This window comes from Salmo trutta, chromosome 12, assembly GCF_901001165.1.
Source record: "Salmo trutta chromosome 12, fSalTru1.1, whole genome shotgun sequence".
Classification (NCBI taxonomy): Eukaryota; Metazoa; Chordata; class Actinopteri; order Salmoniformes; family Salmonidae; genus Salmo; species Salmo trutta.
In genome coordinates, this window is record NC_042968.1 from 60126834 (window position 1) to 60143469 (window position 16636).

Genomic DNA, 16636 nt, shown 5'->3' on the forward strand with positions numbered 1-16636 from the left:
CGCTGAATATATATATTTATTTATTTATTTTACAGTGTATGTGAAAATAAATTCCGACTCACATTAGATTTATGTAGGCTACATTGACATCTGATTTGACCAAAGAACACCATTTCAGAGTGAAACTAGGTATACTAGCCATAGTTGATTGGATCTTTGTAATTTTAGAATGAGTTACCATTATCCCCATAAATAGGATGCCAAATTCATGACATTAATAATACAGTTTTACATTTTGATCTGTAAGGTGGAAGGAATAGGATGGAAGCTCCAACACCATACTGTTTATACTTATCCTGATCTTTCAGATTTCCAAACATCGAAGGGGTTAATTAGGGGAAGGGGTTCTAAGAGAGTTGGGACCAGCTGATAGAGTGACAGACGAAAGTGATGGAGGGAGAGAGAGATGAAAGCGGTGGAGGATGGAAAGAATTTGATTGAGGAGTGGTTAGAACTCAGATGTCCTCAAACAGGTCCTCAGCATCAGGAATGGCATCAGTAGAATGCTGGGGAGCCTGGTCCTTATTGGCTGCTGCTCTGGATGATGGCAGGGGGTCCCTCCTGCCAATAAAACACACAAAAATATCAGTCTAATCTAAGCAGGAAAGCAATGACTGTTGCTGACTGTACTGATTATTAAATGTATTGCGTCGGGCGTGTGCAGGGCTTTCTTTTCTAACCAATGGCTGTCTACCTGTAGGGAAAACCATATTGAATGCACACCCGACATTCAAACCTAGGGCTGTCTGCACTTTGACACACAAGCTCACACACACCACACAGACAGAGGAGAGAAGAGCCCTATACTACGAATCAGGTTTGAGGAGTTAGCGAGGTAACTTTGGTCAAGTCTGAGTTCAACTCGGGATAACCGGTGCCATGAAAGTGGCTCACTTTTTAGCCAGTTAGAACGAATTCTTCAGAACTTACCTTCTCCGGGGGGTCGCTAACTCCATTTATCCCGAATGAAGTGTCTGAGCTGCGGGTTGAGGACCAATGAAATCAGATACCCTCCCTCTCGCAAAGATATTTAATCAAATGTTTTTGTGTGTATCATTATTTTTAATGTCTATAACAATACACATTTAGTAATGACAGCACTTGCTTTCCAAACTGTACGTTTTTCGTGCGTATTTTGAAATTTGCGACAGGCAAATTGACAGCCGCAACCAACCATAGACATACAGAGCATTCGGAAAGTATTCAGACCCATGAACTTTTTCCACATTGTTACATTACAACCTTACTCTAAAATGGATAGAATAGTTTTTTCCCCTCATCAATCTACACACAATACCCCATAATGACAAAGCAAAAACAGGTTTTTAGAATTTTTTCATTCTCAAACACTCCTCATATCAACCCTGGAAGTAGGGTTGCAAAGGGAGGGTATATTACTGGTAACTTTTTCAAAAGTTTACCAGTAAACTTTAAGCATTTTGGTAACTTTTAAGTAATTTTGTGGCCTTTTGGAGAATTTCAGATTATTACAGCTGTCTCATTATCTCTGGCCGTATCACACGTAAAATATATAAAATAATCATAGTAGACAATATTAAAATAAAAAATAGATTGGCAAAGCTGTAAAACATGATGCTAAATATAAACCAACTTAGTGAATAACATTGGTGTTTAATATGAGGTTTTCAACATGAAATATCCTTTATATATTTATTTTTACACACTTATTTATTTTACTATGTCAATATGTTTTAATTGTATGTTTCGGTGTCAAACTGGTGGCAGTTGTGAAAATAATCTATAGTTGGAAGAGTTGCAGAGTTAAATAAAAATAATCCATTGTTGATTAGATACATTTATCAATAATTTTTTCTCTTGAACCATATGGTCTTTCTACTAGAAACTCATGGAAAATATGGACAGATAAAACATTTATACTGTATATTAATACGTTTTTCTAAAGTTAAGTATAAATTACCATAGTTACCATAGATTGCCTGTTACTACCAAAAGTTCCAGTAACTTTGGTAAATTATCAGTAGTTTTGCAAGTTGCCTGGAGGCAACACACACAGGGAGATATTGATTCCATTATAGAGCGCATGCAGTCAGGCGCACACCTCACCACACCCGCACACACAACCCCTTACCATTCTTATCCCGAATGTTCAAACACCTGTAAACCATTTACACACTCCGAGCTCTCTCCTTTGTGGAAACAGTTTGTCAATAGTTGGGAGCAGGTTTGCAGTGCTGTGTGTGCGCTCGCGCATCTTTGAGCTGAGTCACTTCACTGTAACACACTACAGTAACTGCTAATGAGTAAACAGGTTTGATACACACCACTTTAACAGAGCTATTAGTCATATGCCGAACTGACAGCAGACACTTGTAACACATTAAAGGGATACATCTACTTCCCCAGATTCAGATGAACTTGTGCGTACCATTTTTATGTCTCTGTGTCCAGTATGAAGTTAGAGGTAGTTTCGCGAGCCAATGCTAACTAGCGTTAGCGCAATGACTGGAAGTCTATGGGAATCCGCTACCATGCTGGATGTCTATGGGAATCTGCTAGCAGATAAGCATAGACTTCCAGTCATTGCGCTTACGCTAGTTAGCAAATTGTCCTAGCGCTAGTTAGAAAACTCCTTCAAAACTGCACACGCAGACATAAAAAATGGTATCTACGAGTTCATCTGACTCTGGCTACGTAGATAAAGGGCCTCATTGCCAAAATCCTGAAGTATCCCTTTAACACAATTAACTCATGTCCTTCCACCCTCCAGCTGTCCACTCATTAAACACAGCCGCAATATTAATGAGGGCTAACAATGCAGACAGAACTGGCACTGTCATAATTGAGTGTGTGTGTGTGTGTGTAGATGAAATCAGCAGTCTTGATTTCTTCCCTACTGAAAGTATAGAAGGATGGAGCGAAATATAACCATGGCTACAGTGTAGTCGGCGCTTCACTACGCAGAAGGAAAACTGAAGTCCCAAATTCTCCAGTAAAACAGAGGGAGAGAGAAAGTTGAGAAATGGAGAGGGAGAGAAAGAATAAAGTAGGTGGCTGGTGAGTTCTCTTTCCTAGAGGTGTATTCACTTTGAGGAGCTCCATTTGACCTTACCCAATTGCTCCTAGTAAATAATCTCATTAACAAAGGCTCACCTCTGACTTTTAGCCTCTGACTGACAGGCCACCTGTGTGTGTGTGTGTGTGTGTGTGTGTGTGTGTGTGTGTGTGTGTGTGTGTGTGTATGCAGAAAGAAAAGCCATCCAACTTGTTTTCAATCATTATCACCAATATGAGAAAACAGTTACACCCATGGAAAAATACACACACACACACACACACACACACGGTCCTGTGACATAGCAGTAACCTTACCCCCATCCCCAAGGTTAATGTTTCTCTATGAAACAGAAGGTAGAGCTGACTGATGTAAACACAGATTCCTGTCTCTGAACCTCAGATGGAGAAGGTTAGTGTGTGTGTGCGTCAGTCTTTAATAGTTTGTGCCAAGTATTGTTTACAAACCCACGCAAACCAGCACCATGCAGCCACGCACGCACACACGCACAGCGCTGTGTCAATACCTTGTCTTGTAGTGATTATCGGTGCTGATGGTTTACAGGGCTTGTACGCGTTTGTTTGTTTTTGTGTTTGTGTTTGTGTTTGTGTGTGTGTGTGTGTGTGTGTGTGTGTGTGTGTGTGTGTGTGTGTGTGTGTGTGTGTGTTTGGGAACTGCAGTATAATCTAGACCAGAGAGGGTTAGTTTGTCATGGGAAAAAAATCAGCCGATGCACAGCAGAACAGTAAACGGACAGATCCACATTCTCTACAACTCAAGTCCCAGTGAGTATAACATACTTTACACCAAGAAATGACAACTGGGAATACAGATATGCATCTGTTGGCCACAGATACCTTAAAAAAAGGTTGGGGCGTGGATAAGAAAACCAGTCAGTATGTGGTGGACACCATTTGACTCATGCAGCGCAACACATCTCCTTCCCAAAGAGTTGATCAGGCTGTTGACTGTGGCCTGTGGAATGTTGTCCCTCTCCTCTTAAAATAGCTGTGCGAAGTTGCTGGATATTGGTGAGAACTGGAAAACACTGTCGTACACGTCGATCCAGAGCACCCCAAACATGCTCAATAGGTGACATGTCTGGTGAGTACGCAGGCCATGGAAGAACTGGGACATTTTCAGCTTCCGGGAATTGTGTACAGATCCTTGCGACGTGGGGCCGTGCATTACCATGCTGAAACATGAGGTGATGACGGCGGATGAATGGCACGGCAATGGACCTCAGGATCTCGTCACGGTATCTCTGTGCATTCCAATTGCCATCGATAAAACACAATTGTGTTTCGTTGTCCGTAGCTTATTCCTGCCCATACCATAACGCCACCGACACCATAGTGCACTTTTTCCACAATGTTGACCTCAGCAAACTGCTCACCCACACTCGTCTCAGACCATCCCGCAGGTGAAGAAGCTGAATGTGGTGGTCCTGGGCTGGCGTGGTTACACGTGGTCTGCGGTTGCGAGGCCGGTTGGACATACTTACAAATTCTCTAAAACGACGCTGTCCGTAGCTTATTAACATTCAATTCTCTGGCAACAGCTCTGGTGGACATTCCAGCAGTCAGCATGCTAATTACATGATCCCTCAAAACTTGAGACATCTGTGGGATTGTGTTGTGGGACAAAACTGCACATTTTAGAGTGGCCTTTTATTGTCCCCAGCACAAGGTGCGCCTGTGTAATAATTATAATGTTAAATTAGATTATTGATATGCAACACCTGTCAGGTGGATGGGTTATCTTGGCAAAGGAGAAATGCTCACTAACAGGGATATAAACCAATTTGTGCAAAACATTTGAGAGAAATACACTTTTTGTGCGTATGGAACATTTCTGTGATCTTCTATTTTTGCTCATATTGCATTTATATTTTTGCCCAGTATAAGACTTTCTCAAATCAGAGCCCCTACTGGACTGTCAGTCTGTGCCTGATCTCCTTAGCTTTACCCAGAATCTTCGCTTAATTTCCAATGTCTTCACAATACTTTATTAAAATCAACAGACATATGATCTGATATTGAGACCACCCTGTGCTTTCATATCAACATCCAACAAGAACGCTGAGAAATAAACAACAGCTTTCAGAACAAAGAGCAGCAGTTAAAACATGGCTTCAGGTCTTATTGTGTCAAGAGTTAGTTCTCCTGCAGCTGACGTTTAGTACAGTACTAATCTTCCCATGACCAGCTGGAACGCCTAAAGCTAGCTGGTGTGATTCTTGATTGACATTGTACTGCATAGTAGAGAAGAGTTTGCAAGTAAGCATTTCACTTTACCGAGTGCACGTGACCAATGCACTGATTTGATTTGTGTGTGTGTGTGTGTGTGTGTGTGCCGCCTGAAGCTACCTGTTGTGTGTGTGTGTGTGTGTGTGTGTGTGTGCGTTTTAGTCTAAAACACAATTAGCAGTACCATAAAGCCAGAGAGCCTGCAGGAGAGCAGTGGCATTTTAACACTAATAAAGTGAGCTGCAGTGTAGATGTGATAGGGCCGGAGGGTGGCCAGCTGTGGTGTTTTCCACAGGTTGTCCTCAAGCACGCTGCAGGAGTGGAAAGTGTGAGGTCAGCTGGTTGGGTAAGTTCAGGAACGGCCGAGTGGGCAGCTACAACATGGAGAGACTATGGGCCAACAAATATACCGTTTCATTCTGTTGAATCTCCTCTCTTTCGCCTCTCTTGTCCTCTCCGGTTCGTTCCATAACATTTCAGCAAGCCATGACACCCATGTGTTTTTCCCCATTCACAGACATTTGTAATTTAAGCTGTTGGGTTTATATCCCATCCTGCATCCTGATATTACCAGGTTGACCACTAGATGGTGCTGTTCCTGCTATTTGGTGATCATTGTTAATGGGATAGTTCGCCCAAATTACAAAAGTAAATACTGTTTTTTTTACCCTGTAAGCAGGCTATGGACAAGGTATGACAGCAACCCATGCTTTGGTTTTGTTTAGCTGGCCACTGTTTCAAATGTAAACGTTTTGACAATTTCTTTGGATTCCTCATGTCTAACTCAATAGCTAGGTTTTCATCCAATTGGCTACAGATTTTCATGTGAATATTCTCAAATCTGCATTAAAAAAAGTGAATCTTCCCACCAGAGATGTGTTATCCATCACATTTACTTGTTGCAGTTAAAAAGGCTGTGAGTGATGACAGTGTACATAAAATACCTTGTACGGTTAAACTCCCATGTACCAAATTAAAAAAATCCAAGTTAAATGGGTTTCCGTTGCTTTTTTTAAACTCTACTGATGGTTTTCTCACAAAAATATATAGCGTGTGCAAACTCTGGCATGTGCTCTGTTGCTTAGAGCACACATATAGCATACATGATGAGATTATTGTTATGGACAAAAGAGTGAGATTATACAAAAACTTTACTCACATAAGAAGGTTGGACGGAAACCCTGGTTACTATTAGAAAAAAGTATGGTACAAAACAAACATCAGGTACTATAACCCTAACCCTATAAATAAAAAAATGGCTCTTTTCAGTGCCATCAATTAGCATAATTGCTCAGAGATCAAATTACACTACCGTTCAAAAGTTTGGGCTCACTTCGAAATGTCCTTGTTTTTGAAAGAAAAGCAAATTTTTTGTCCATTAAAATAACATCAAATTGATCAGAAATAAAGTGTAGACATTGTTAATGTTGTAAATGACTATTGTAGCTGGAAACAGCAGATTTTTTTAATGGAATATCTACATAGGTGTACAGAGGCCCATTATCAGAAACCATCACCTCTGTGTTCCAATGGCTTGTACGACACTGTGTACTACTCCCTTCACAGAACAGCGCAAACTGGCTCTAACCAGAATAGAAAGAGGAGTGGGAGGCCCCGGTGCACAACTGAGCAAGAGGACAAGTACATCAGAGTGTCTAGTTTGAGAAACAGATGCCTCACAAGTCCTCAACTGGCAGCTTCATTAATTAGTACCCGCAAAACACCAGTCTCAACGTCAACAGTGAAGAGGCGACTCTGGGATGCTGGCCTTCTAGGCAGAGTCGCAAAGATAAAGCCATATCTCAGACTGGCCAATAAAAATAAAAAGATTAAGATGGGCAAAAGAACACAGACACTGGACAGAGGAACTCTGCCTAGAAGGCCAGCATCCCGGAGTCACCTCTTCGCTGTTGACGTTGAGATTGGTGTTTAATGCAGGTACTATTTCATGAAGCTGCCCGTTGAGGACTTGTGAGGCATCCGTTTCTCAAACTAGACACTAATGTACTTGTCCTCTTGCTCAGTTGTGCACCGGGGCCTCCCACTCTTTCTATTCTGGTTAGAGCCAGTTTGTGCTGTTCTGTGAAGGGAGTAGTACACAGCGTTGTACGAGATCTTTAGTTTCTTGGCAATTTCTCGCATGGAATAGCCTTCATTTCTCAGAACAAGAATAGACTGACAAGTTCCAGAAGAAAGTTATTTGTTTCTGGCCATTTTGAGCCTTAATCAAAACCACTAATGCTGATGCTCCAGATACTCAACTAGTCTAAAGGCCCGTTTAATTGCTTCTTTAATCAGAACAACAGTTTTCAGCTGTGCTAACATAATTGCAAAAGGGTTTTCTAATGATCAATTAGCCTTTTAAAATGATAAACTTGGATTAGCTAACACAACGTGCCATTGGAACACAGGAGTGATGGTTGCTGATAATGGGCCTCTGTACGCCTATGTAGATATTCCATTTTAAAAAATCTGCCGTTTCCAGCTACAACATTAACAATGTCTACACTGTATTTCGGATCAATTTGATGAGCTTTTCTTTCAAAAAGAAGGACATTTCTTAGTGACCCCAAACTTTTCAACGGTAGTGTATATTTCAACAAAATAATGTTGCGGGAATGCTAATCTTATCTGTTTCTAACAGAAATGATTTCAGAACAGTCAGATGGTGGATGTCGAAATCCTCTTCTGCTTTTTGAGGTGGAACAACCCGTTTCCTCTCCTCACTCCTTTCCTCTCTTCGGGACTAGGAGGTAGTGTTATTATGTCTTTATCGTCTGTCACTGCATGGCAGCAACAAGCAGATCCATGACACCATGAAGCAATGTCACACAGCTAAGTGTGTGGTGACAGAATGATGAGTAGGGGATCCTTGTCCCCTTCTCCTGCTCTCCTGTCTCCTGCTTTCCTCTCCTGTCTCCTGCTCTCCTGTTTTCCTCTCATTTCCTTTCCTGTCTCCTCCTCACATCTCCTCCTTTCCTCCCCTCTTGAAACCAACAGTGATGTGTTAATAGCCGACAGACAACCAGTAGCATTGTGTATTCATCTAACGTTGCATCATCCACCATGTTTGTTTAACTATGCCAAGCTACTGTCTGTAGATTGAATGGTCTTTTTATTCATCGTTTTTTTTCTTCCTAAGGTACTTCTTGTGCTTTTAAAAGCTCTCTTCCAACTCTCTCTGGTGGGTCCATGAGTGACTTAACTCCAGTCAGTCAGCCAACAGTTTGAGCCTGCAGGAGAGCAGTGGCATTTTAACACCAAAAGTGAGCTGCAGCGTAGACGCGATAGAGCCGTAGGGTGGCCAGCCGTGGTACGGGTTGTCCACTAGCACACTGCAGGGGTGGGAAATGTGAGGCCAGCTGATGGGGTAAGTTCAGGGACGTCCGAGCAGCCTCAACTAGAACATGGAGAGCCTATGGGTCAACAAATACACTGTTTTTTTAATCTCCTCTCCTCTTGTTTCCTCTTTTTCTTCTCCTCTCTTCAGGACTAGGAGGTAGTGGCATTATGTCCTCATCATCTGTCACCGCATGGCAGCCACAAGCAGATCCATGACACCGGGAACGATGTCACACAGTTAAGTGTGTGGTGACAGAATGATGAATAGATCCTTACGAACTAACCTCATGATCCTCTCTTTGTCCCCATCTCCTCCTCTCCACTCATGTCGTCTCCTCTCCTTCTTCCCGCTGACCAACAGTGATGAGTTAATAGCGAAAGACAACCAGTAGCATTGTGGATTCATCTAATGTTGCATTATACACCATGTTTAACTACACTAAGCTACAGTCTGTATTATATTGTATTTTATTTATAGGGATTATTTAAGGGAATTTAAAAGCCCAGGTATTCCAACCCTCTCTGGCCGGTCCGCTGTTGGCCTGGTGATGAAATGTTTTTCCTTCCTGTCATGTGTGACTCCTGGACAAGAGCAGGTTTATACACGCAGTCGCACATACGCGCAAGTGCGCACATACACACGCATGCACTGAGAGATGGGTGCCATGCGTTAACAGACATGTTGTCACTATTGTGAGGTGGCCAGAGTGGACCCAGTTTACGACAGCTACCATGTAAATCACACAATTACATTCGGAATTTGGCTAAAACAGTTTGGTTTTCAAAGCTACGGTAGTTCCCTATGTTGTGATCCAGTCTTGTTTGAGAGCTTGCCTGCTGCTAGGTGTGTAAAGCTACATAACATGCAGTTATTTTCCCATTCATGAACACAGACAGAGACAGAATATAAGTGGAAAAGCAAGTGCCTTTTACATATCTATGACAAAGTCTCAGATGCCGAGAGAGTGGCTGGGGTGAGAGAGAGACCGAGGAAGAAAGAGAGAGAAAAGTAGGGAGAGGGAGGTGGGGAGGAAGAGAGAGTGAAAGGGAGACAGGGAGAGAGAGGGAGAAAGAGAGAGCAAGAAACAGAGAGAGGTGGGGGGGGGCAGAACAAAGTGACATTCCCATTTCAGAGAAGAGAAATACAGAGAAAGACCAAAGCCCAGCGGGGGGGTGTTTGGCAGACAGAAACCAGCACTCGGATTCAGAACAGATCTACCACACAGATCTACCCAGGAGACCATGTTGGGAAACTCATCGTCACGTCATAGCCCTGTGTTTCTCAGCCACCCTTCCTACTATTTGTGTGTGTGTGTGTGTGTGTGTTGTATCCGTACCTCGGTTTCTGCGCTCGCTCCGAGGTCGGTCTCTTAGCAACGGTGTCAGGAGGTTGCAGGTGGCGGAAGCGGCGTTTACGGGAGGGCGCCACGTCTGTGATGTCATTCAGACTGTCGTCCAATGGGCTGCGGCTACGCGACGTCCCTGAGGAGAGAACACACACACACACACGTCAAAATACAATGCCTTCAGAAAGTAAACAGCACAAAGCAACACTGGAATGGCTTCAGAACAATAATGTGAAAGTCCAGACTTGAATCCCATTGAAAATCTGTGGAAAGACTTGAAGATTGCTGTTCACTGCCGCTCCCCATCTAAATTAACAGAGCTTGAGAAAATCTTCAAGGAACAAAGGGAGAAAAATCACAAAATACAGATGTGCAAAGCTGATACAGACGTCTCAAAGTGTGAATACTTACATAAATGAGGTATTTCTGTATTTCCTTTTCAATACATTTGCAAACGTTTCTAAAATCATGTTTTCACTTTGTCATTATGGGGTATTGTGTGAAAATATATATTTAAATCCATTTTGAATTTAGGCTGTAACACAAGTCAAGGGGTATGAATACTTTCTGAATGCACAGTATATAAATGTAACCTTTGAGCTACTGAGTCAATACGGAGTCCAATTGTAAGACTGGGTCGTAAACTGAAATGACTTCCAGACGTCTACAACAGAATGTTTGACTCTACTATGTAAGATGTTTAAAAAAAAACTACTACATTGCTCGCTACATGTTTCTCAACTTCTTAAACACACAGTGAACACAAGCAGAGTTTGGTTCTGCAGCCACCAACATCTGGTCTGTTCAGGAAGGGAGTTTGTGTGCTTCTCCCTCCCTCCCTTCCACAGGTGACCCCTTCCTTCCACAGATCAGCACGTTTGACTGATGAGAGAATAGGGAAACGTGCCCAAAGTAGACAAGTGGAGAGAGGAGGAGAGGAGGAAATAGACACATGGATGGATGGGGGGGGGGTGTAGGAGAAGAAGAAATCCATCAGCATCACTAGCATCAAAACGGCTGCTTGCTTATTAGTCCATTTAGCCAAGTACAGGGGAGGTCATATTCCTGCTTTAGAATTATTACTCATAGACTAATAGAGTTCTATTCAGTGTTCAACTGTAACATGAGTCTCTGGTCACTCAGGCTGGCAGTCTGTAAAAACACTGTGTTAAACTGAATAGCCTCATTCATCACATTCGGCAGGCAGGCAACATACAATAAAAAGCTAACAACTGGAGTGGGTGAGACATTGGGTAAATGGGAGGTCAATCCATGGTGCCTGTAGCCATAATGTGACACCTGGGTCATTATAAACCAGAGTCACACACAGTTAACGACCCACAGCTACACACACACACACACACACACACACACACACACACACACACACACACACACACAACGACATATAGGCTACAAGCCATACAGCTTGGTATGGGGCTAGCCAAGACAAAACCAGACTAGAAGAAAAATAATAAACTTGTCAAGTGTGTTATAACACACACACAGTTTATCTCAATCTCATTACTGAAAACATAACCACTTTGCCCTTCCCCATTTTCTCTGCCCTTCCTGGCAACACACTTATAAACGGACTCATTGTCATGGCAACCAAAGCAACACATGAACCCGTGTCTGTTTCCCCATCAGTTATCGAATACAGCTGTTAGAGGGACACAACCAGTACCTACCTACCAAATACCTCTGCTATAACCCTAATCCACCATCTCAATCACATCGCACAGCTGGGAGAGACAAAGAGACTTCTCGGGATCTTACCCACCTCCCATATAAGTAAAGTAAATAAAACTTGGTCTGAGCCAGAATGGCCCATTTATACCTACCATTCAGCCCAACAATAACCCTTATTTACCACCTTAATCACAACACACAGCTGGGAGAAACAAGGGGGCTTGGGGCCCTATACCCACCACCCCAAAGGGCCCCCTTCCCACTATACCAGCCCAGTCTACTCTAGAAGTGGTGCCTGACCCCGGTAGGTGCTCCAGCAGTAGAAGTAGAGATGTGGTTAGCGGTGTTCCAGACGGCAGGTCAGAGAGGCCCGCTACACTTCTCACTCACAGAGGGTTACGCAATCATCACTCACTGATGTCATCACTGGTGCCTGGCTGGGCAAGAATAACACCAGTCATACAGACAGAATCGGACAGATTCCGTACACACACAGGCACGAGTGCAAACTCACCACACAGCTATACCATGACTGCCCGTCGTGCCATATGTAACGTACATTACATGATTCTCGGACTACCACTGGTTTTCCTTCTGAGCACACACTTCAAATCAAATCTAATTTTATTTGTCACATGGACCAAATACAACAGGTGTACTGTAGAGCGTACCGTAAAATGCTTACTTACAAGCCCTTAACCAACAATGCAGTTCAGAAAATATTCACTAAATAAACTAAAGTTTAAAAAAAAATAAGTTTAACAATAAAAATATTGAGGCTATATACAGGGGGTACCGGTACCAAGTCAATGTGCAGGGGTACAGGGTAGTCGAGGTAATTGAGGTAATATGTACATGTAGGTAGTGGTGTAAAGTATCTATACTTTACTATTTATATTTTTGGCAACTTTTACTTCACTATATTCCTAAAGAAAATAATGTACTTTCTACTCCATACATTTTCCCTGACACCCAAAAGTACTATTTTAGGTATTGACAGGAAAATGGTCCAATTCCCACACTTATCAAGAGAACATCCCTGGTCATCCCTACTGACTCTGATCTGGCCGACTCACTAAACACACATGCTTCGTTTGTAAATGATGAGTGTTGGAGTGTGCCCCTGGCTATCAGTAAATAAAAGAAGAAAAAAAAATAAAAACAATTGTGCCATCTGGTTAATATAAGGAAGTAGAAATGATTTATACTTTTACTTTTGATACTGAAGTATATTTTAGCAATTCCACTTACTTTTGATACTCAATAAGTATATTTAAAACCAAATACTTTTAGACTTTTACTCAAGTAGTATTTTACTGGGTGACTTTTCACTTGAGTCATTTTCTATTAAGGCATCTTCACTTTTACTCAAGTATGAAAATTGAGTATTTTTTCCACCACTGCATGTAGGTGGGGTAAATTGACTATGCATAGATAATAAACAGCTTAACCATAAGGTCATAAGGTCAACTTTTAGACATAGACAGAGTGTAGTGGGTTAATGTAGGGTATATGATGAGTCATACCAGTGGTATACGGTCTGATATACCACGGCTGTCAGACAATCAGCATTCAGGGCTCAAACCACCCAGTTTATAATTTAGGGTTAATGAGTCTGTACAGGATAAACACTTTCATACACTGGACTGGACAAAAACGGGGGGGGGGGGGGGGTCTTCTGAGCTCCATGATGGTACTTGAGGGGGCTATCATAATTGTTTGGGAGCTTCATCTCACATTTTGAATTTAGATAGACAAAACTGCAGTAGGTTAAGTTCACATTTATAGGGTTAGGGTTAATGGTGAGACTGTACATGATAAATGCTTTCATACACTGGACACAAAAAAAAGGGGGGGGGGATCTTCTGAGCTCCATGATGGCAGTGTAGTGAGGTCTATTATCATTCCTAGTCAACCACCCCTTTCACCCTCCAGCTCTTCCCTCAGGGCCACCTCCTCTGAGACAGTGCTTAGAGACTACAATCAGGGGGACCACACACAACTATCGCTTACACACACACACACACACACACACACACACACACACACACACACACACACACACATACACACACACACACACACACACACAGCTCTAATGTAACTCAGAGTAACATCTGACTGACTGACTGTAAATCTGCTCTAAACACTCTCTCCAGGAGGGAGATCACACATGCTCTGATGTCATCACTACAAGACCACTAAGCAAACACACTGCCAGTGACAGGTTTACTTTTAACAAGCTTTTAGGACACTTGAACATTTGTTTCTTCTTTACACAAGTTAATATTTGTAGAATTCCCTTTGGGTTAACTTGAGGGGGCACCTGAGGGGTCGACCCCAACTCATTCACACACACTCCATCTCCTTCAGATCTTTCTCAGTGTTTTCCCTTCCATCCATTACCTACAGATAAAACCCACTCAGCTGCTCCATATAACTGCAAGTGTGTGTGTGTGTGTGTGGAGGGGGTTATACCCTACCCTGGGTGGGTTCTATAGAGGCAGGCTGTAACTGCTCTTCATCAGTGCTCGCTTCATATTCATCCTCCTCTCTGGTCTGTCCTGTCGTCTTTTTCGTTCCCTTCCCTGGACTGCTGCTCTCTCCCTCTTCCCTGTTAGAGACGAGAGATATACAGACGCACATGCAGGTGTTAAAGATCACAACTTGGTAAGGTTGTGTATACTGTGAGTACAGGTAACTGGCAAAATAATGTTAACACTTGACTAAATGAGGGATACAGAGTATATTGAAAGCGGGTGCTTCCACACAGGCGTGGTTCCTGAGTTAATTAAGCAATTAATACCCCATTATGCTAATGTTCATGTATGCATAAAAATGCCATTATTTTGGACATTATTCTGGCTACCATGGTTATGCCCCCATCCACAGGGCACAAGTGGTCACAATGGTTTGATGAGCATGAAAACGATGTAAAGCATATGCCATGGCCGTCCCGGTCACCGGATCTCAACCCAATTTAACACTTGTGGAATATTCTAGAGCGGCGCCCGAGTTAGCGTTTCCCACCACCATTGACAAAACACCAAAATTATACAATTTCTCATGGAAGAATGGTGTCACATCCCTCCAATAGAGTTCCAGACACTTGCAGAACCTATGCCAAGGCGCACTGAAACTGTTGTGGTGGCCCAACGCCCTATTAAGACACTTTATGTCGGCAGCTACCTGTACATTTGTCTGGTAATCAGTTTATATTGAACAGTATGGGATTAAATGTGGTACTGATAGGTTGTATATTTTCTCATCACCTAAATAACACCTTTCATCACTTACATACTGGCATGTTCAACCAGATGGCCAAATCACCAACACCAAACCATCAGAAGGGGTTATCACATAGATTAATATATCAAAAGGAAGCTACCTTGATAAATCAAACCCTCTTGGTCATATCCCTTTATTACAGAGGGGGGTGGAACAATTATGAGTGATATCCTGTGACCTTGAGGGGTTCCTCACGGTCAGACCCCCCCCTCCCGTGGGGTAACGTTAGCTTAGGTCATAGATGGGGGACGTGTGTGTACTATGTACCTGGTCTCCTGCAGGTGTGTGAGGTTCTTCTGTAGACTGCGTATCTTGGCTTTCTTCTCATTCAGCACCAGGGTGAAGCGAGAGTACAGCTCTGACTCGAGTGTCTCCTTCCCACTGACAAACAGCTGCAACCTACACACACGCACGCACACACACACAGGTCGTGTTAGAGCTTATAGAGAGCAGGGTTAGAGTGAGTTACAAGGGGATGGAAGAAAATGCATTTACAGCAACAATCCCTGGCTTGGTATGGATAGAAATGTGACTGTGCCATTTATAGGACATTTATGTCATAACATAACCTAAGGGGACATAATCGAATTCTCCAGCCCTGATGCAGCCAACAGCCACTCTTTCCCTCTGAATCCAGTCAGGGTTAAGATTTGTTGCGTCTGGTGTTGACTGCCAGGGAACCTCGCCACATTTTTCCTCCCCCTCTGCAACCCAACACCGCTATATTCTATTTCAGAATCAGAGAAACTACAACAGTGAGATGATCAGAAACACATGGACTCAACCTAGGTGATGGAAACTGCCCTCAACACTCACTTGCGAGGGTTTCCCTCATCCTTTGTGTGTGTGTTGATCTTGACCTCTGTGTTGAGCTCTCAGGTCTGTGCGTCATTAAGGCCCACTTTCAGAGCTATTTTCCATCCTCAGCAGCCACACACACTCATAAAATCGGTTCCTAGACAATGTAACATACAGTGGCGGTCCTACCCTGTAGAGAGTTTTGGGGATTGGGTAATGACTCTTAGAGAAGAGGGAAGTGAGCTCTCCTTGTGGGTGTGTGGTCTTACTCTGCATTGATGTGTTGTAGCTCCTGTTTGAGTCTGTGGTTCTCCTCCTTTAGTAAGTGGTTGTGGTTCTGCAGTGCGGTTCCACGTTCTAGACCATGAGTGAGTAACGCTCTAACCTCCTCCACTGGCTCTGGAATCTTACCCAGCAACACAGAGCCCAGGCAGAACTGGAAGGGGAGAGGGATGGGAGAGACAGGGGTGGGTTTGAGGAAGGGAGAGAGTTAATATATGCACCTGTAACATACACATATACTTGTGCCCACCTTAACGAGACGGACAGTTACTTGATTGGCCGGTAAAGACATGGGCAGTAAAACGATTGGTCAATAATGATTTGGCCCCAAACACTATTGGCTGGTATTATGACGGACCAAGTTGGCTCTGGAATGTTGACTCGAGCAGAGCTTCCATTAAATGTCGTAGAAAAACTACTGTTTCATAATCTCTCTGTATCGGCCTCTCTCTCTCTCTCTCTAACTCAGACTCAGTGACTAACTACTGAAGAGAATAAGAACATATTCGGGTAGAGACTGTCGCTACTACATCCCTGTGGTGTCTGGGTGGCTCCTAAAGTAACCACAACCGCTGCTGCTTCTGCTGTGAGGGATTCAGTGGTAG

The 16636-nt window shown here is 43.0% G+C and overlaps 1 protein-coding gene across 1 annotated transcript in view; it reads right to left on the reverse strand.

Annotated features, from left to right (window-relative positions):
* xrcc4 (X-ray repair complementing defective repair in Chinese hamster cells 4) overlaps positions 1–16636 on the reverse strand; it is a 26157-nt gene continuing 9521 nt past the window's right edge. The window contains exons 4-8 of the mRNA XM_029768976.1: positions 16019–16185; positions 15219–15350; positions 14147–14277; positions 9963–10107; positions 1–561 (exon numbers count right to left, since the gene is read on the reverse strand). Of these exons, the coding sequence (XP_029624836.1) occupies positions 456–561; positions 9963–10107; positions 14147–14277; positions 15219–15350; positions 16019–16185 (681 nt within the window). The 3' untranslated portion in view covers positions 1–455. The remainder of the gene's footprint in view (positions 562–9962; positions 10108–14146; positions 14278–15218; positions 15351–16018; positions 16186–16636) is intronic.